Consider the following 21,224-nt stretch of genomic DNA (forward strand, 5'->3'; position numbering starts at 1 on the left):
CCCTAGATTACCTCGGTGGTGTGCGTAGCTGAATGTGTGAAACCGATACCCACGCCAGAGACTAGTAGAGACAAATCCGCATGTGTTTTGTCTTGCAGGACCGAGATGGAGATTCAAAGCTAGTAACACAAGATTTCCGCGGGGGGGGGGGGGGGGGGGGGGGGCAGCTCCCCCGGGTCCGATTCTTATCGTGCCAAACCAAATGTCGTCCGGGCATTCTTGGAGGCTTCCCATTTAAATTTTGAGGGCTTTTATATAATTTGTTTTCTTTTTGTGATTTGGATGTGTTGGAAGCTTCCGTTGTCCGGCTGGTACACGGCCATTTGACTAGACGTGCACAAGGTGGTAGCAGTAGTGGTAGTAGTCTAGTCCTGGAGAAGTTACAATTGGGACAATGGTGCTGTGGAGACGACCATGACCACTACGTGCGTGGCAAACGGGGAAGAGGAGGCATGGACCTCCACTACGTGCATACACCGGTGGCGTGCCCCGGGATTTAGACGGGAGGGAGAGGGGCAGAACATGGCCGGGTCATGGTCTTGCACCAAGCCCACACAGCGCCCACACTTACTTACATGGAAGCTTCATAACTTAATAATGTAATTAATACTTGACGGATCATTGTTTCTGGATTTTTCTTTCAGCGTACGTACCAGTAAAATAAATTGTAACTTAGAACAGTACTGCACTACCTTTTTCATGAGTATACTAAATATTGCTTCCTTCGTTTAAAAGTATTTGTCATAGAAATGAATGTATCTAGATGTATTCTAGTTTCAATTATTTCTATTTCTATACATTTGCGTGACAGGTAATTCCGGACGAGGGGGTATTTTTTTAGCAAAGTATAGTAAGTTTTGTTTGTTTAACTGAAGGTCGTTTTTGCGATTTGTCCTCTTTGTAACCGACTGCAGTGTCGGTATTATTGATGCTTGCCTTGCTCCACGGGACAGCCACAGGCACATCCGGCACAGCAAGCAGGCAGGATAGTATAAGCAGCCAGCTCCGGCACCCCATTTTCTCCTCGACAAGAAAGAGGCCGCCCGCTAGCTTGATTAGCCCCTATAGGCACACGCGGCTACGCAGCAAGCTTCCTCCATTGCCAAACCCTACGACTCGTTTTGCATGCCACGGCGAGCCTGGTAGAGGAGCCGCGAGAGGTACGGTGGTCCGGCCGGCTCCATCGTCGCCGTCCGGCATGAAGCAGCAGGGCTACGGCGGCGTGCGGTTCGAGTCGCAGCGATTCCGGCTGCTGTCCATCGTCGTCGGCTGCTTCCTCATCTCCGTCACCTTCCTCCTCTCCACCCGCCCCGACTCCATCGTCTTCGACACGCGTGAGTACACCCTTCTTCTCCGCCGGCCATGCACCTTTTTCCTTTGACGGCCGCTCTGAGTTAGTACGGACCTGAAGAAACGATGGTGCGTGCAGTGAGCCCCAAGATGGCGTGGCTGGAGGAACCGCGGAGCGCGCCGGCGAGGACGGCCATCAAAACCGTCAAGCCCTCCTCCTCCTTCTCCTCGCCCCGTGGCTTGGGCCGGGACTTCCTGGTCGACATCGCGCCAAAGCAGGGAGACGCCCATGGCCGGCAGCCGCAGCTGAGCGCCGGCGAGAAGACAGAGACGGAATGTGCGTAGCCACCCACCGGCCAGCCAGCGGCAGAGCGTCATAAATCATATTTCGCCGGCGGCCGGCCAGACTAGAACAGCTACTCTTGCCTGCACGTCGTGGATGGAGAAGTTCATTTTCTTCTACTTGTTGTCGCAGGGGTTAAGGACACGGTGATCATCCAGGAGAGCAGCGCCGTCGCCGCCGAGAGGGCAGAGCAGGAGGAGGCGGAGCAAGGCCACAGCGCCGACGCCGGCGCCGGCGAGGACGCTACCCCAGGTACTACGTACATTCGTGCGCGGGACGAACTGGAAACGTGCCCCACGACGCGAATAAATCATGGGGTGCGCGAGACGTTGACGTGTTAACCGAACTGGCAGGTGCGACGGAGGAGGTGGTCCGCGACCACGCGGCTGCGATCACCGCGCGTCCGGCCGTGGACACGACGCCGACGCCTGCGACGACGACTCGGCACGACCAGGACCAGCCGCTGCCAGGTAACCAACCAACGAACTAACCCGCCAAACGAATTCCAAACCCATCGTGCACGCACGGTCGGCACGACATGGAGAATTCCAAAGCCCAACTGACCCGGTGAAGTGACAAGCATAACGTACGGTAATTTGGTTATTTCTTCAGTGGAGGAGGAGACGCGCAAGGCCGGCGGCCGGAAGATCAAGCTCCAGGCCGAGCCGGCGGCGACGGAGCCGCAGCAGCTGCCGACGCCGGGGAGGTTGGAAACGTCGGAACCGGAACGACGTACGTGGTAGCAGTCGCATTTTATTCGTAACATGGGCCACATTATTATTTTGCGAACTCGATTAAGAGCATGGTTAATAGTATAGCTAACTGCTGACTATAAGCCATCTTATAATCCATCTTATAACTATCTTATATAATAGTTAGCTATAAAAGAATACTACTTTTATCATATATTATCCAACTTTCATTCTCACAAATCACCTAGAAGCACGTGCTAGAGCTAGCTCTTCACGAAGAGATCGCTTCCTTTCTCTCTTCTCTTCTCTCTCATCCAACTCAACAACAATATAGTATTTTAGTTTTACAGCTGACTGTACCTTATTGTACTTGCTCTAACGAACGTGGCGTGCTTCATGCTTGTACAGGTGCCAGCCGGGACCAGCCGCCGCAGCCTCTGCCGCCGCTGTGTGACTTCTCCGACCGTCGCAGCGACGTGTGCGACTTCACCGGTGACATCCGCATGGACGCCAACGCGTCAACCTTCTTCCTGGTAGTCGACGCCGCCACGGCCGCGCAGTCGCACAAGGTGCGGCCGTACCCGCGCAAGGGCGACCCAACGTGCATGGGCCGCGTGCCCGAGATCACCATGCGCACCACGTCCTCCTCGTCGCCGCCTGAGTGCACCAGGACGCACGGCGTGCCGGCGGTGACGTTCTCGATCGGCGGGTACACGGGCAACATCTTCCACGACTTCTCTGACGTGCTCGTCCCGCTCTACAACACGGTGCACCGGTACCGCGGCGACGTGCAGCTGGTCATGGCGAACGTGGCGCCCTGGTGGCTGGTCAAGTACGACAAGCTCCTCCGCGAGCTCTCCCGCCACGCGCCGCTCGACCTCGCCGCGGTGGCCGCCAAGGGGGAGACGCACTGCTTCCGGCACGCGGTGGTGAGCCTCCGCGCGCACCGGGAGCTCATCATCGAGCGCGACCGCAGCCCGGACGGCCTCGCCACGCCGGACTTCACCCGGTTCATCCGTCGCGCGCTCTCCCTGCCCCGGGACGCGCCCACCCGCCTCGCCGACGGCACGGGCCGCAAGCCCCGGCTGCTCATCATCGCGCGACACCGGACGCGCATCCTGCTCAACCTGGGCGACATGATGCGCGTGGCGGAGGAGGCCGGGTTCGAGGCGGCGGTGAGCGAGTCGGACGTCGGTGACCCCATCTCCCGTGTCGGGGCGGAGATCAACTCCGCCGACGTGCTGGTGGGCGTGCACGGCGCCGGGCTGACCAACATGATGTTCCTCGCGCCCGGGGCGACCATGGTGCAGGTGGTGCCGTGGGGCGGCCTGCAGTGGATCGCGCGCATGGACTACGGCGACCCGGCGGAGGCCATGGGGCTCCGGTACGTGCAGTACGAGATCGGCGTCGATGAGAGCTCGCTCAAGGACAAGTACCCCAGGGGACACAAGATCTTCACCGACCCGACGTCGCTCCACAAGAAAGGGTTCGGGTTCATGCGTCGGACGCTCATGGACGGCCAGAACATCACAATCGACCTCGGCCGCTTCCGCGGCGTGCTCCAGCAGGCGCTAGGCAACTACCTCGCGCAGTAGACCGACATTTATACGTAGTAGCTAGCATAAAATCAATCAACATACACAGTATACACACCATGAATGTATCTATACATGTATGCATACTCCAATTAATTTGTTCGTTCCTGTCTTCTGAAAGATTCATATACTAGTTGACATGTTCGAGCATGTTCCTCGCCAATTGAAGCATTCAGCTTTTGGGAATTAGGACATGAACACATTTATGAAGAACTGTAAACTGAAGCGAAAACAAAGCAGGGATGGAGCTGCCCTGTAAGGATTGGGGTCGGCTAGCGCATGCAATAGTGGGCTAGGCTATAGCACACAAGTGTCTTATAACAAGTTGGCCGATGCAGAAAGGTCATATGTATGCATAGTGAAGTGCCAGTTGGTCAGGCTGATCCGGTGGTTAGTTTGACGGTTACGATCACGGGGTTTTAATTAGGATGGTGGGTCATCCTTGTCCGGCTACATTCGGTCTCCGGATATCGTGCATGGGTTGACGACTAATTGATGCCATCACGTCATGATATGAATACATTATTAGTTCAGTTCAAGTTGTTCATGGTTACACGAGGCTGTGGATTATTACGCACCCGACTTGCTTGGTTACACGAGGCTGATCATATAGTTTAGCAGAGTGCGTCCGCCAGGTGGTTGCAATGGCGGCATCCGGGACAGCAAATGCAACACACGTTTGGAACTTGTTCGTTTGACCCGGCCGGCCTCCTCTCCTCTTTTTTTTAGAAAAGGAGGCTGAGCCTCGGCCTCTGCATCGAATGATGTATGTAGCCATCTTTATTACTTATTCAACAAAGATCTGACAAGTACATACATCAAACCATCCGAAGCCCCCTCTCACACCTACATACCGTGATAATATGGAGTGCTCTCACTCCCCATATCTAAATCCAGTGTCGTCTCCGATCCACCGACATAACGTATCGGAACGCACAACCGGTGCAGCAGACCTAAAGCGTACACCACATGCACACGTTTTAGAAGCCGCCATCATCCTCGAACCGTTGAACCATCTTCAGGAGAGAGATCCGCATAATCCTTGTCAGTCCAGCCATCCGTCGACGCCACCACGGCGCCCAACGGCACCACCTCCCCGCGCTCGTCCATCCAAACGCGAAGGCTCAGTAAGATCTGTCGTGCGTAGCACCTGCCGACCAGGCATGACAAAGCGTAGCACCTGTCGGCCAGGCATGACCTGACATCACCACTGAAGCTCCGTGCTGAACGAAGACGCTCCACCTCCTGCCACCGTCTTCCAGCACTGCTGCACCGGCCTCCTCTCCTCTAGCTTCTACTTTGTAGCTTCTGCTGAAATGACAATATCTAACTATTAAAAAGTTGAACCAATAACCAAGCTGCACGATCGATGCATTAATTACGGGCTCGAGACAAACTGACACGAAAATTATGTTTGGAAAAGAGGGGATGCATGCAGCTATAGGGCATCCTCATAACTTCCTATGAATGATTGGTGGATGCGACGAGAGCAAGACAAGTCATAGGAGAGAAAGGGAGCATCGTCATATCGATCATATGATCAGGGAGGATGATTGATTAATTAGGTTGGAGATCAGTGTCGGATCATCGTGATCACGAACCTAGTTTCTTTCTATCATCTTTTCCCTCGGGAAGATGATTGATGCGGACCACATTTTAGGTCACATGGAATCCGTTACGAAACTACATAAATTAGTTAGAAAAACAAAATAGTTAGATCAGAAAGTGATCATGTACCGAAATCAATCAGCTAAGTAGCTAGGTATAGTAGCAAGTGCTTGCAAAGTGCCCAGACAGTGACAAGGGAGGTACTTGCCCCACGTATGTGTCCTTATTTCAAATCTTGAACAAGTACTTTAAATTTCACCTTGCGGCACATATTTGTTGCATTTTGATAGCTCGGGCCATAAGTTTACGGATTGCGGTGTAGATTAAATATCGAGATTAGAAGATATCCCTTCAATAAAAAATGATAGTACATTCTAAGTTCTTTTATATCGAAATGAATCAATTCAATATGTTTCATCTGCAGAATAATATAGTGATAGCCTCTTCAAGTAACTTTAATATTCATGCAAACTTTCAAAAGGAGGGTCTACTGCTGCGAACTTCCATACCATAAAATGACGTTTTTACCAACACTTCTTTCTTGGTGCAAGCGCAAAGTATCTTACTACTAGTTCATAGAGGTGTACCTTTTGTTTTTTACCGTCAAATTCGCACCTAAGAAGCTTAGGAAAAAAATAAGACAAAGTAAAATTTTGTAGATCTTCAATTATTTAACATAAACGAATGGACCACCCCGTTTACCGCCAAACCTAATAATTAAAGCTTTTATGTGTACACGGGTGTTGGCTTGTTGTTCATGTTGTCGATTCAATGGTCGCATGATGTTGTGGTCTTGTGGTTGTGGAGAACCATCTTCTTCAGTTTCCCGTCGAAAATTGGTGGTGGTCTTCCTTCTTCAGTTTTGGCGAGTACTCGAGGGCATGCTTGTTGAATTATGGTCTTCAAACTTTTCAACACTAATAACTGCTTTCCTCGTTTCAAAATAAATATCGCTCATCAAAATATGAGCGATATTTATTTTGGAATGAAGGGAGTACTAACCGGAGTTCCTTATTAAAGAAAAGTTGCAGTCCTTACCACTGCTATATGTACGCACGTCAGCTAGTCAAATGGTCATGTACCAACCGGACCCGCGGAAGCTCCTAAGTTCCAACACATCCAAATCTCCAAAGGAAAATAAGCTAAAGTCTGATGTTTCTAAACATGCCCGTTTGGAAAGATGATTTGTTTGGCACGACATCCTGAATTCTTGCAGTGAGTTCATCGAATCTAGCTCCGTTTTTCCAAAAAAAAAAAACATTCTGGAACACATGGGAATTGTCTCTAGTTTGGCAGCCATAATGCATCGATGCTGATTCTTTATTGGACAGGAGAGGCCGATAGTGACGCAGCACCAACCGATTACAATTGAGACTACAAGCTTTACGGTGATTGGCGAATTTAGGAGCCGTCAATCAACCTCAATCTAACGGTGCAAAAATGAGAGTTACGAGACTGAAATTACGCGGAACTACAAGTAACGGCGGGACCATTGCATATTTTTGGTGTCACCAGTTTCTTTTTTCAAAGGGTAGATTCGTCAAGCTAATATGTAGCTGGCACACCAGAGTTTTTTTTTTTTTTTTTTGCAAAACTGCTGAACGCCCGATCGCTGCTCGTTTCCTATTCCGCCTCCCTCGCCGGCTCGTCGCTTCGATATTTTTTTGCTGGCGCACATCTTCCCTGGCAACCGGACATGCACATCGTCTCCATCGGCTGCCGGCACACCGGACTTTACCTCGTGCTCCGCAGCAGCTCTCGCCCCTCCCCGGCCGGGACAGGTCAGGTTATCCGTCGCGATGGACGGACGCTGAGTCAGGGCCGCGCCCCGCAAACACGCCCAACCCAAGGATTCTTCTAAATGGTCAGCCAGTACACAAGTATGAAGACCACGAGTGTTCCCATCCTCTGCTCGATTTGGTCTTGAACACCTACAGTATAGAAACATGAATCAGTCTCGGAAGAGTACGAGCAGAAGATGCATGGCGAGTCACAATCTTTCTAAATAAAGAGCCACGGACCATAATACCCTTCTTTGTTAAATTAAATATTTTAATTAACATGTTAAAATCAAAGGTGAAAAATAATCAAAGGGGGAGTTACATGAAATTACATTTTGTAACTCTCCAATCACCGTAAAACAGCTAGAGATTACAATTACTATGGAGAAGATACACTTGGTATGTGCAGGTGTTGCCATGGCATGCAGCATAGATCCATGTTCTGCATCAACTCATCAAGCAGCACATAGAATCATTGATCACAATGATGCAATACCATTCGATTGATCAGCTTGGAATTAACAATTTCAACACCTTACGATACGTGAGTCAAATCCAAATATGATTGTTGGAATGTTCTGTTCAATGTCTGAGGAATTGAAAGGAAGACTGCTCGTGGTGGAAACTGACCGGTTGGTGATCTGTGTATGGTGGCATTCCATCAGCATTTGACATTTGCACAACATCATCATCATATCTTTCGCAGATGTATACGTGTAAAAAATACACTCTTTGCGATTTATAAACACACTCGTTGATTTCACCTACCGTATATATGTTATCACCAACATTTGCTCCCACAATTTTTTTACAACAACCACTGTTTGTTTGTAAAATAACTAACCGTCTTGAAGCATCACCAGATAAACCTGATTAAACCATAGTATTTTTTGTAGCGAAACAACAGTGAAGTTACAAGAAGAAAACAGAAAAGAAGTGAGGCCTCAAAAGAGGTCTACTGGAAAAAAACATCGCAAGGCATGGCAGCATAAACCGAAGTATGTACAAAACCATATAAATCAAAATATAAAAATTGTATAAACCAAAAACCATATAAACCGAACCGAATCAAATTGAAAAAACCAAATGCACAGCCCATAGGCCTGCTCAGTTAGTCTTGGGCCATACATACGTACGTCATGGGTTAGCTAGCCCCCATACTTCAATTATCAGGGCCCGGCGTAAATTGCACGCGCATTCAAACCCTGCTGCATTTACAGAAAGCATGTATGGATTGTTGTAATGTCTCAAAACAAGAAGCATATGAACTGTTGTAATTGCGTGCGCCCCGAATCAATTACTTTGCATATATGCATCCTCGATCGCCACTGTATAAATCAAGACCCGTTGAACTGTAGCTGAGGCCATAGAGGTGAGATTCAACGGCCTTCGAAGATGAAGACGCCAGCACATGCGATGATGGCAGTCTTCTTCGTCGTTGGATTCCTGGTGGCGACCACACAATGTAAGCGAACACGCATCTTCTCATCTTCGTTCTTATTATATCATCAACAATGCCACCACCGTCATCATGAGTTCATCACCGGCGTGCATCGACAACAACATTGTGTCTTGTGTCAGGTCGTCCAGAGGAAGGGAGGAGGAGGAGCTTCTACTCGGGCTCGAAGGGTGGTGGTGGCAACGACACGAGCATAGAGAGTAGCGCGAGACCACTACCGATCATGTCCAACAACTCGACGGCGATGGAGGAGGAGAAGTTGTATGTAAAATTTTGCATACATCAGGAGTGCACGATCGATGGCAAGATTTACAACGAATGTGGTTGTTGCGAGCTCCTGCCGCCGTACCCTATGTGCTTCAAGTCCACGGAACTCTGCAAGGTGTGGTGCCCCACCTGCCACCCCAACTGCCCCCACACCCCACCCCAACCCCCATCCTCATCCCCGTCTTCCACCCCACCATCACCGCCACCAGCCATGCCAATGCCATGAACAAATGCTATATATAGCTACATATAGCTTTCGGAAAAAATATAAGAGCTCATAAGACAGATGCATAGACCAGTATTGCATCTCGGAATAAAGAGACAATTATGCACTCAGGACCTTCACGAGATATGTTTGGGAACTAGAGTACACCTTCCGATTCATATTTCTTCTCGCTCAAATGAAAGTATCTAGATGTATTTCGGTGCTAGATACATCAGTTTGAGCGACAAATAATATGTATCAGAGGGAGTAATAAATCCTCTGCATTTTGAGCTAGTGATTAATTGGAGGAATTGAGCCGGACAGACGAGCATGGAGCGAGTACTGATTACTCAACTCCATTTCATGTAATATACAACATTATTACGTTCCATCACCATGAGCACAGTGCTGTACAACATGTAATCCAGACTATACGAAACTATATATCCAGTACATGCATGCATGCACTCTATTCACCACACAAGAACAAAAGAATCGCCAAGGGTCCAAGGCACCAAGGAGAGTAGGCCTGAACCTGTCCAGATCAAGCCTCACATCCTGCGTCATCACCAGCTCCGCCAGCGCCTTCCACCCTTGTGCATGGATGGCCATGGGGTCCCTGAACACGGCGGGTACCGCCGCGCGAGGCTGCTCTCTTCTCCGGCGACGTTGTACTCAAGGTACCTCAGACCCATGCCGTGTTGGCTTTTGAACGTGCGTATGTAGCTGTACAGGCGTGCCTACACGATTCTTGCTTCGACCGGCTACTTGACGGTACTTGCGTAACTAGCGACACGAATAAAAACTGATCGATGGATTTGATGGCTAAAGGCACGTGTCGAGCTTTTGCTTTGTATTGCTTTTCGTTTTTCTGGTGTTACAGTCAACACCCCTAGGGTGTCTTTTATACACGTCCACAAGGGACTATGGAAATAGACTAGGACTAGGAATCCTAATACTACTAGGACTCGGTTTGGCTTTCTTTCCTAATCCTACATGAGCAACATGATTAACATCTACATTCACCTCCTTAATCTTGTTGCTTGACTTCACTTCTTGCACTCCGACTTTCCCCCTCATCTCGATGAACTTCTGTCGACCGAGGGACTTGGTGAAAATATCGGCAAGTTGGTCTTTCGTGTTCACATGTTGAACCTCGATCAACCCTTCTTCAATGCACTCCCGGATATGGTGGAACCGGGTATCTATGTGCTTGCTCCTTTCGTGATGAACCGAATTTTTGCACAACGAGATTGCAGCTTGGTTATCGATCTTCAGTGACACCTTCTGCACCTCCCGCTTTGCAAGAATAGCTAGGAGTCTTCTCAGCCACACTGCTTGACAAGCCGCCGTGCTTGCCGCTATGTATTCTGCCTCGCATGAAGACAGTGCCACCACCTTTTGCTTCTGAGAATTCCAGCTAATCGAATTCGGGCCAAGGTAGAAAACCATGCCCGTTGTGCTCTTTCGGTCATCAACATCACCTGCCATGTCACTATCTGAATATCCACGAAGGATCAATCCTTCCTTTCCCTTTCTGTACGTGCAGCCAAGATTAATTGTGCCTTTCACATAGCGTAGAATTTGATTGACCGCGCTCATGTGTTCGGTTGTCGGTTTCTCCATGAAACGACTCACGATCCCGACTGAATAAGCCAAGTCAGGTCGGGTATGCACCAAGTATCTTAGGCTACCCACAACGCTTCGATACATTGTGGTGTCCACCGGCGGATTTGAGCTACGCTTGCTCAACTTGTGACGTTGGTCCATTGGAACTTGTGTCGCGTAGCAATCTGACATGCCACACTTGTCCAATAACTTGACCGCGTAAGCCGATTGACATAGGGAAATCTCTCCGGAGCTTTGCTTCACTTCGATGCCCAAGTAATAGCTGAGTAATCCCAGATCACTCATGCTAAACTTGTTCTTCATTTGCGCCTTGAAACGTTCAATTTCTTGTACGCTATCTCCGGTGATAATCAGATCGTCGACATAAACTCCAACTAACAGGTTTGAGCCTTTGGAGTTCTTTGTATAGACTGCGTGCTCGAGGGGACATCTCTTGAACCCGAGCGAGACCAGACTTCGGTCTAACTTTGAGTTCCAAGCTCTTGGCGCTTGCTTCAACCCGTAAAGTGCCTTCTTGAGCTTGTAAACTTTCCCTTCTTCGCCTTTCTTCTCGTAGCCGAGGGGTTGTTCCACGTACACTTCTCCTGTGAGATCGCCGTTGAGGAAAGCGGATTTAACATCCATATGATGAACCTTCCAATCCTCTTGTGCTGCCAAAGCTAGGAGCACTCTCACCGTCTCGATTCGAGCAACCGATGCAAACACCTCATCATAGTCAACTCCTTGACGTTGTACGTAGCCCTTTGCAACGAGTCTTGCCTTGTACTTCACAATGGCACCCTCTGTGTCCTTCTTTAACTTGTAAACCCACTTCAAACCTATCGTCTTTTGGTTTGGAGGTCGGGTTACCAAAGTCCACGTGCCATTGCTCTCAATTGCCTTCATCTCCTCATCCATGGTGTGCGTCCAGCTAGGACTTTTGCTCGCCTCTATGAAGTTCGCCGCTCCTCAACTCCGAACAGACATAGTCCGGAGTACTCGAGCGTAACTGGCTTTGTGTACTTGTAGACTTTCTTGAGGGTCTTGTAGCGACGAGGCCCTGAGGAGTCCGTTGTGGCTTGCGAGGGAGGCGACACAAATTGTGTCGGTGTTGATGCACTTGAGGAAGACGGCTGAGACCTTGGTGTGTCATCGACATCCGTGTCGTCGGCGTAGTCGTCGTGACCGTGACCATCATCTTGATTGTCGTCGTCACTATGCGCCTCGTTGTCGATGTTGTCGTCGAGATCTCCGCCTGTGTCGTGCGCGGCGTTGTCGCTATCTCCTTGCGACCTATGCGCGTCGTCGTCGGTGTCGGCACCATGATGATCACTACCATTGTGGTCACCTTGGTTGGGCGTCTTGCCAATCACCTGGACATCCTCCCCTGCATCATCATCAGTTGGAAATTCAACTGCAAATATGTTACTGTTTGGAGCATCGTCGGCTGCGGCGCTCCAATTCCACGCTTGGTTTTCTTCAAACACGAAGTCGCGTGAAATCCGTAGACGCTTGGTTTGTGGATCGTAGAAACGGTATGCCTTGGTGCCAGAACTGCTCTCGTATCCGATGAACACCATCTTGGTGCTACGATCGGCAAGCTTTGAGAGGTGCGGCTCCGCCGTCTTCACATGTGCCACGCACCCGAATGTCCGTAGATGAGACACATTCGGCTTACGTCCGTAAATTGCTTCATACGGAGTCTTGCCGACCACCGCCTTCGTTGGAGCCCGGTTGAGAAGATAGACCGCCGTCGAGACAGCTTCTCCCCAAAAAGTCCCCGGCAGGTTCTTGCTCTTGAGTAAACTCCTTGCCATGTCAACGACGGTTCGATTGCGCCTTTCAACGACCCCATTCTGCTGCGGCGTGTAAGGTGCCGTGAGGAACCTCTTTATGCCAATCTTCTCGTAGTAGTCGTTGAACTAATTCGACGTAAACTCTCCGCCGCGATCTGTCCGTAGAGCGCGAACCTTCAGCTTGTGTTCCATCTCTGTTGCGGCCTTCAATTTCTTGAACGCTTCAAACGCCTCATCTTTAGATCGTAGGAGAATGACCCACATATATCTCGAGTAGTCGTCTACCACAAGGAAGAAATACTTCTTTCCAGCGTGAGTTGCCGGGGTGATAGGGCCACATAGATCACCATGGAGCAGCTCGAGTGCATCACTTGCACGATAGGTAGACTGAGCAGGGAATGGCCTGCGGTGCTGTTTTCCAACCAAGCACCCGTCACATACTCGATCAACATGGTCGATAACTGGCATCCCGGATACCATCTGCATCTTTGACATCTTCTCCAAGGCGTAGAAGTTAACGTGTCCAAATCTAGCATGCCATAACCACAAATCATCATCACTCTTGGCAAGCCAACACTCCGGTTGAGATTGATCAAGGTTGAGGATATAGAGCCTATTCCGTGTGCGATTAACATGAGCTAGCACGTTTCGGAGGTTGTCGAAGATCGTCATCACTCCGCTCTCTATATTCACCTTGCATCCATTCTCGTCAAGCTTCCCAATAGAGATGATGTTGTTGCGCAGCCGTGGGATGTAGTACACTCCGGTGAGTATGCGATGTTCGCCTGTGAGACCCGCAAAGAGGACAGATCCTTGCCCGCAAATCTCCACAGCTGAACCATCACCGAACTTGACCGAGCCTTCAACATCGAATTCCAGCTCGAGGAATTTCTCCTTGCACCCCGTCATGTGGTTACTGGCACCCGTGTCGAGATACCACGACACGTTCTGATCACCGGATAACTTTGGTGTCACTTTTTCCTCATGAAGTAGCACCTTTCGGCTTGGTTTCACAACCACCGTTTCAGCGAGATCACAAACTTCGGACATCAGAAGACCTGGACCTTCGTCTTCCTGCTTTGCCAAATTTGCCTTGATCTCCCGCTTGTTAGGCTTTGGACAATTCTTCGCAAAGTGACCCATCTTATTGCAGTTATAGCACTTGACCTCGGACAAGTCCAAGTTCCGTGGTTTCTGCTCTTTAGATTGGCCCGCCTTACCACGACCTTGTGGTTTGCCTTTTCCATTGCCTTTTTCGGTTTGTCCATCGCCCTTCGTGTTGCTTGAGCCTTCGCCACCGTCACGCCTTCCTTTGCTACTTGGGGCCTCCCAATCTGTGCGCGAGTACATGAGTTGGTCACTACCTCCTCCTTTGCCTTTCCGACAGCCACGAGCATTCTCTTCTCATGTCCGCAATCGTCCGATCGCCTCCGTTATGGTCATGTCGTCGATGTCGTAAAGCTGCTCGAGCGTGCCGATGATGTACGTGAATTTATCAGTGACAGAACTGAAAAATTTCTCCACGATCTCGGTCTCATCGAGCTTTGCACCAAGCGCGCGGATCTCTCCCACCAAAGTAGTAAGAGGCATGGCGTAGTCATTCACAGATTCAGTTTCCTCCATCTGCAACTTGTGAAATTGGCGCTTCAGCACTTGTGCCCGAGCCTTGGTGACGCGATCTTCTCTGATCCTCATCTCCTTGAGTGCGTTCCACGCCTCTCTTGCCGTCTCGAACTCCGCCAATGTCATCAGCACGGAATCCGGCACAGACTGGGCTATGGCGGCCATGGCACCTTCATCGCGCTCCTCGTCGACGTCGTCGTCCGTGATGGCCTCCCACACTCGAAGGGATCAAAGAATAATCTTCATCTTCACCGTCCACACGTCGTAGTTGGCGTCGGTGAGCATCGGGTACTGGATGGGGATGTTGCGATGCGCCTGGACGTTAGCGCCGCTCGTTCCTCCACCACTGGTTGCTGACTTGACGCCCTTCTTCACCTTGTCGCCGTTCTTGTTCGCCTTGGCACCGCCGCTGCCGGACTTGACCGACTCAGCGTCGCTGTCCGTCATCGTAGATCGTAGATCGTCGAGGCTCTGATACCAATTGTTGGCTTTTGAACGTGCGTATGTAGCTGTACAGGCGTGCCTACACAATTCTTGCTTCGGCCGGCTACTTGACGGAACTTGCGTAACTAGCGACACGAATAAAAACTGATCGATGGATTTGATGGCTAAAGGCCCGTGTCGAGCTTTTGCTTTGTATTGCTTTTCGTTTTTCTGGTGTTACAATCAACACCCCTAGGGTGTCTTTTATACACGTCCACAAGGGACTACGGAAATAGACTAGGACTAGGAATCCTAATACTACTAGGACTCGGTTTGGCTTTCTTTCCTAATCCTACATGAGCAACATGATTAACATCTACATGTCGCGCGCCGGCTCGCCGTAGAAGTTCGTGGCCATCCACTCCATCCCGCCCAACGGCACGATCTGCACCACCACGGCCCGCGCCGGGAGGAACACTTGGTTGGTGAGGCCCGCGCCGTGCACCGCCACCAGCACGTCGCACGAGTTCACCGTCGCTGCAAACCTCTTGATGCTTTTGTCACCGGCCTGAGAGACTGTCACGTCGAACCCCAGAGATGTTGCCATGGCCTCCACCTGGTGTAGGTTCAGGAGCCTCCGTGTCCCTCGGCAAGATATGATTAGCATCCTCGCCTTCTTGCCGGGATTTTTGCCGAGGACCAGCGGCCTGTCACGTCGAAGACCGTAGGCGCGGTGCAGGAATCTTGTGAATCCCAGCATGGAGTATCCCTTGGGGTTTCTTGTAGGATGCCGGCGCAGGATCAGGTCCGTATCCCTCACCAGTCCAAGGATCACATCGTGGAAGCAGTGGACATCATTGTTTGAGTCGAAATCGACGATGTCGCAGCGCGAGAGCCTCCGTAGAATCGGTTTATACTTCTTGAGCCACCACTGCTTGTAATCAGTGACGAAGAACTGTACCCTCCCTTTAAAATGGAATGATGTCAGGTACGGTGGGATCAGCACGTCCGACATGTCATGGAAGAAGTTTCCGGTGTAGCCGCCGACCGAGAAGACCACCGCCGGTATGTCGCCGTGTCTGACGCTGCATTCAGGGGCGTCACTTCCATTTGCAACTGTTTTAATGGCCACTTCTCTCACAAGAGGCGGCAATGAATCATCATGGCGAGCATATGGCCTGACGCGTCGTCCTTCAGCGCTTTGATACAGTGGCATGGTGAGAATGACGATGAGCTTCCTGGCGCAACCCGAACGTCGCCGGACATCTTGCAGACGACTGGCCTTGCATATATAAGGGAACCCCTTGTCTTTACTCGTATCATCACAACTGATATTACTCTTAGGCTTTGGAGCTTCAATCTCTGCAACTGCTACAGGAAAGAAAATCAGTACCATCTCCATGTTAGCATAAGGAAGATTTGCAGCCAAATCTTTAATACTTTTATTAGGGCTGTCATCTGACCTGACTTTGGAGATTTGCTGGAAGAGCCATCCATTTCAAGATGGGGAAAGGACTCTGGGGCAGGGATTTGAATTTCGGTCGTAAAAATCAAATTTCGGCCGAATTTCGGCCATCTCGGCCTTTGGCGAGAAATATCTATACCGAAAGAATCATTTTTGGTCAAATTTCAGTCAAATGCTGGTCAAATTTTAGTAAATTTCAACCGAAATTTTTGAAAATGACCGAAATACGGCCATGTCGGCCTGTGGCGAGAAAAAATACAAAACGAAAATCAAAACACTGCTCTGGGGAGGATGCATATTGTCCCTCTTTCCCTAATTTATTTTCTGAATATGTCTTAATCTTGACACTGTCACTTCTAAGTTCAGGATCTATGACGGGCAACACTGAACAAAAAACAACGGTGAACATTAATAGGAAACCAGTGAACAAAACAAACAGAATAGTACTCCCTGCGGTTCTTTTTGAATACTAAATATATATTCAAAAACAGCAACCTTTGACTGAATATATATTACTACCTCCGTCCGGAAATACTTGTCCTACAGATGAATGTATCTAGACTTATTCTAATTGTAGATACATCCATTATATGTATTTTTAGGACAAGTATTTTCGGACGGATGGAGTACAAAACAAGCAAAACCTTGCAAACTTTGACTAAATTTATATTAGAAAACAGCAACATCTAAAATACTAAATATATAAACTATGAAACTACATTTCATAATGAATCTAACAATATTGATTTGACATTATAAATGTCGATCATTTTTTTTACAAGTTTGGTCAAAGTAGTGATACTTTGACTTTGAACAAAAGTTATATGCCGACTAAAAAGGCCAGAATATTGTGTTGCAAGAATGAGCATGTCCTTCAGTGATATCATAATCATCTGCATGATGAATTAGCGCGAGTGACTGAACCCAATATCCTTAGAGCATCTCCACTCACTCCCCCCCCCCTTCCCCCCGAGGGAGCCTTTTTTAGCACCGACGGTGCAAAATCGACCCAATCACGGCCCCAATACCTCGTTTAGCGCCGGTTTGGGTCAAAATAACTGCCGGCGAACCCAGCCCCAGGGTGGCGCCTGGGAACGTCGGTCCAAGCAAAAAAAGCCAAGAGGGCACGCAATTACAAGAAGAAAACAAAAAAGAAGTGAGGCCTCAAAAGAGGTCTATTGAAAAAAAAAACATCGCAAGGCATGGCAGTATAAACAGATAAAACCATATAAATCAAAATATAAAAATTGTATAAACCAAAAACCATATAAACCGAACCGAATCAAATCGAAAAAACCAAATGCACAGCCCATAGACATGCTCAGTTAGTCTTGGGCCGTACATACGTACGTCATGGGTTAGCTAGCTCCCATACTTCAATTTTGAGGGCCCGGTGTATATTGCGCGCGCATTCAAACCCTGCTGCATTTACAAAAAGCATGTATGGACTGTTGTAATGTCGCAAAACAAGAAACATATGGACTGTTGTAATTGCGTGCGCCTCGATTCAATTACTCTGCATATATGCATGCTCGATCGCCACTGTATAAATCAAGACCCGTTGCGCTGTAGCTGAGACCATAGAGGTGAGATCCAACGACCTTCCAAGATGAAGACGCCGGCGCATGCGATGATGGCAGTCTTCTTCGTCGTTGGATTCCTGGTGGCGACCACACAATGTAAGCGAACACGCATCTTCTCATCTTCGTTCTTATTATATCATCAACAATGCCACCACCATCATCATGAGTTCATCACCGGCGTGCATCGACGACAACATTGTGTCTTGTGTCAGGTCGTCTGGAGGCAAGGAGGAGGAGGAGCTTCTACTCAGCCTCAATGGGTGGTGGTGGCGACGACACGAGCATAGAGATCAGCGCGAGACCACTACCGATCATGTCCAACAACTCGACGGCTATGGAGGAGGAGAAGTTGTATGTAAAATTCTGCATACATCAGGAGTGCAAGATCGATGGCAAAATTTACAACGAATGCGGTTGCTGCGAGCTCCTGCCGCCATACCCTCTGTGCTTCAAGTCCACGGAACTCTGCAAGGTGTGGTGCCCCACCTGCCACCCCAACTGCCCCCACACCCCACCCCAACCCCCATCTCCATCCCCGTCTCCCACCCCACCACCACCGCCACCGTCACCAGCCATGCCAATGTCAATGCCATGAACAAATGCTATATATAACTACATATAGCTTTCGGAAATATATAAGAGCTCATAAGACAGATGCATAGATCAGTATTGCATCTCGGAATAAAGAGACAGTTATGCACTCAGAACCTTCACGAGATATGTTTGGGAACTACCGAACTAGAGTACACCTTCCGATTCATATTGCTTCTCGCTTAAATGAAAGTATCTAGATGTATGTCGGTGCTGGATATATACATAAGTTTGAGAGACAAATAATATGTATCTGAGGGAGTAATAAATCATCTACATTTTGAGCTTGTGATTAATTGGAGAATTGAGCCAGACATACGAGCATGGAGCGAGTACTGATTACTCAATTCCATTTCATGTACTATACAACATTATTACGTTCCATCACCATGAGCACAGTGCTGTACCGCATGTAATCCAGACTATACGAAACTATATATATCCATTACATGCATGCATGCACTCTATTCACCTCACAAGAACAAAAGAATCGCCAAGGGTCCAAGGCACCAAGGAGAGTAGGCCTGAATTGCCCCATGCCGCGTGCCGGCTCACCGTAGAAGTTGGTGGCCATCCACTCCATCCCGTCCAACGGCAGGATCTGCACCACCACGGCCCGTGCAGGGAGGAACACCTGGTTGGTCAGGCCCGCACCGTGCACCGCCACCAGCACGTCGCACGAGTTCACCGTCCCTGCAAACCTCTTGATGCTTTTGTCACCGGCCTCAGAGACGGTCACGTCGAACCCTAGAGATGTTGCCATGGCATCCACCTGGTGTAGGTTCAGGAGCCTCCGTGTCCCTCGGCGAGATATGATTAGCATCCTCGCCTTCTTGCCGGGGTTTATGCCGAGGGCCAGCGGCCTGTCACGTCGAAGACCGTAGGCGCGACGCGGGAACCTTGTGAATCCCAGCATGGAATATCCCTTCGGGTTTCTTGTAGGATGTAGGCGAGGGACATATCAATTATGGGACTGAATGTGGGGCCCCAGATCAGAAAACCCCAAACCCAAACATGCACAGCACAGTACTTGCCTTGCACTGTCACTGGATGCTAAACAGGCAGTGTGGGCGTGGTCCAGGACACTAGGTGGTGCCACACTCTGAATTTCGAAACTTGCAACTCTGGCCGAACAGGGGAAATGATAAAAACGGAATGCCTCTTTTCCTCACCTGATTCCGGTGAACTTTGTGATGGATCACTGCCAGATCCTGCAAGAACCACCGGAGAGGCACCATGCCCTTGCGGTACATCTACATCCACATTAGCACGACGGAATCGCCGTCTTGAATCGGCTCCACTTCGTCGCCAGCGCAGGATCCGCTGATTCCGCCTCCCTCATCGCCCAATAGATGAGCTCGTAATCCATGCCTCCATCGTCACCGCAGAAGCGAGCTCGCTCCGCGAATGTCGCCATACGGATTATCTCCACCATAATCCCTGGCCACCGCGCCCGATCTGGGAACTTCCCTCGAACAACCCGGATAAACTTCCTTGCAAAGCTGGATATTCAGGGCCGAATCTGGAGAAGTGTAAAATGCATTCTTGCAAAGCTGGATATTTATCTCAACCAATGGAAGGTTTTGTTCTCCGGTGCTCAGGCGGATCTACTACGAAGCTTTATCAGGCAGCTGGACAAGAGGCGTGGGGAACTTCTTCGAATTGCATGGAGATGAACCTGGGGGAGGGGATAGGTAACCTAGCTTTCAAGTAGTGGATCTTACGGGTTGATGCCTCTCTCAAAAGGTTGTTCTAGCTAAGACTGATGGTTGATGTCCTGTAATCTCATGGATCTTTTTATGTTTTGGAATGTTGGGTTGTAGAAGACTTGTGGTTGCTTCATTTTTGATAAAGATGGGGCAGGGGGGAAACCCGTTTCGTTAAAAAAATAATTAGCACGGCGGTTCCAAGAACTCGCCGCCCTGGTCCCGGGCTCCATCCCTGAAAATACTAACACTCACACTATTCAGATCAGATGGATGGGAGATGCAGTGAGGAATCAGGAGAAACTCGGGGACCTCAAGGATGGACGATTCTTGGTCGACCCGCCCCACCTTCGGCCTCGTCTCCGGCGCGATTATTCTCCGGTACCGAGGAAATCCCACTAAGATGCATCGATCTGTAGGGGGTCTGTGATGATCGGTTACTTACAGGGGATCCATGGCGAGAGCGGCGCGGATAGGAGCTTGCCGGCGCCGGCGCAGGCAGCCAGGGCGAGGAGGCATGCCGCGAGCTGCCCGAGGGCGGGCTGCCTGGGCTCCAGCTTGCCGAGGTTCTTTACCGCGGCAGTGTGGTTCAGCCTGGGCTTTCTCTTCCTCGCGGTAACAGGAGGAGGTTTCGTGGCGATGGATCTGCTGCCCCTACTGTGTTGCGCTAGGATGGCCATGGCTTGCCGAGCTCTGGTTCAGGGGGCAGTGAAGCGAGGAGTGTGTGTGTGTGGCGCCACGACATGTGGGTGGCGGCACAAAGTGGAGAGTGGCAATTATTACGCTTGCTTTGTTTGTTCTTTTTCCAAAAAGGACTCGTATCTAGTATAAAGATTCATCATAAGTACAAAATATCTCAGACGTAAGAAAAATTACATCGAGATTTTTTGGCCACCAAACCACCACCACTATAGCCACCAGAACACGTTGTTGTCATCCATCGCTTCCATATCGAAGCTGATCTGACCATGTTGATGACAATCGGAAAATTTTCATATGTATGATCCTAAGTACCAATGCCTAAAAAACGTAGTAGTTGCGTTTAAACCCTTTAGTCGATCCAAAGAATCTGACATTAAATCTCGGCATACCATGCACGACGAGAAACCCTAACCTCGTTGCCCCAAGAAGTCGACAGGAATCTACGCCAGAGCTCTAGTATCCGTCCGAGCAACGCTCCTATGATGAT

The 21,224-nt window shown here is 49.6% G+C and overlaps 1 protein-coding gene and 1 pseudogene across 1 annotated transcript; one reads left to right on the forward strand and one right to left on the reverse strand.

Moving 5' to 3' along the window:
- Positions 1 to 952: 952 nt before the first annotated feature.
- Positions 953 to 4,046, forward strand: LOC123442419 (alpha-1,3-arabinosyltransferase XAT3-like). The gene is made up of 6 exons (XM_045118456.1): positions 953 to 1,334; positions 1,430 to 1,627; positions 1,766 to 1,885; positions 1,987 to 2,103; positions 2,246 to 2,365; positions 2,734 to 4,046. The coding sequence occupies exons 1-6, from the start codon at positions 1,199 to 1,201 to the stop codon at positions 3,918 to 3,920; spliced, it is 1,878 nt and encodes a 625-aa protein (XP_044974391.1). The 5' UTR covers positions 953 to 1,198; the 3' UTR covers positions 3,921 to 4,046.
- A 5,031-nt stretch (positions 4,047 to 9,077) lies between these two features.
- Positions 9,078 to 20,715, reverse strand: LOC123441271 (annotated as a pseudogene).
- Between the last annotated feature and the right edge of the window lie 509 nt (positions 20,716 to 21,224).

Source organism: Hordeum vulgare, chromosome 3H (assembly GCF_904849725.1).
Source record: "Hordeum vulgare subsp. vulgare chromosome 3H, MorexV3_pseudomolecules_assembly, whole genome shotgun sequence".
Taxonomy (NCBI): Eukaryota; Viridiplantae; Streptophyta; class Magnoliopsida; order Poales; family Poaceae; genus Hordeum; species Hordeum vulgare.

Excerpts from the sequence above, each read along its gene's own strand:
- LOC123442419 (XM_045118456.1), top strand. The coding sequence starts at position 1,199 with ATGAAGCAGCAGGGCTACGGCGGCGTGCGGTTCGAGTCGCAGCGATTC. Across the intron at positions 2,104-2,245 it reads CCAGGACCAGCCGCTGCCAG|TGGAGGAGGAGACGCGCAAG; the intron begins GTAACCAACCAA and ends TTATTTCTTCAG. Across the intron at positions 2,366-2,733 it reads AACGTCGGAACCGGAACGAC|GTGCCAGCCGGGACCAGCCG; the intron begins GTACGTGGTAGC and ends ATGCTTGTACAG.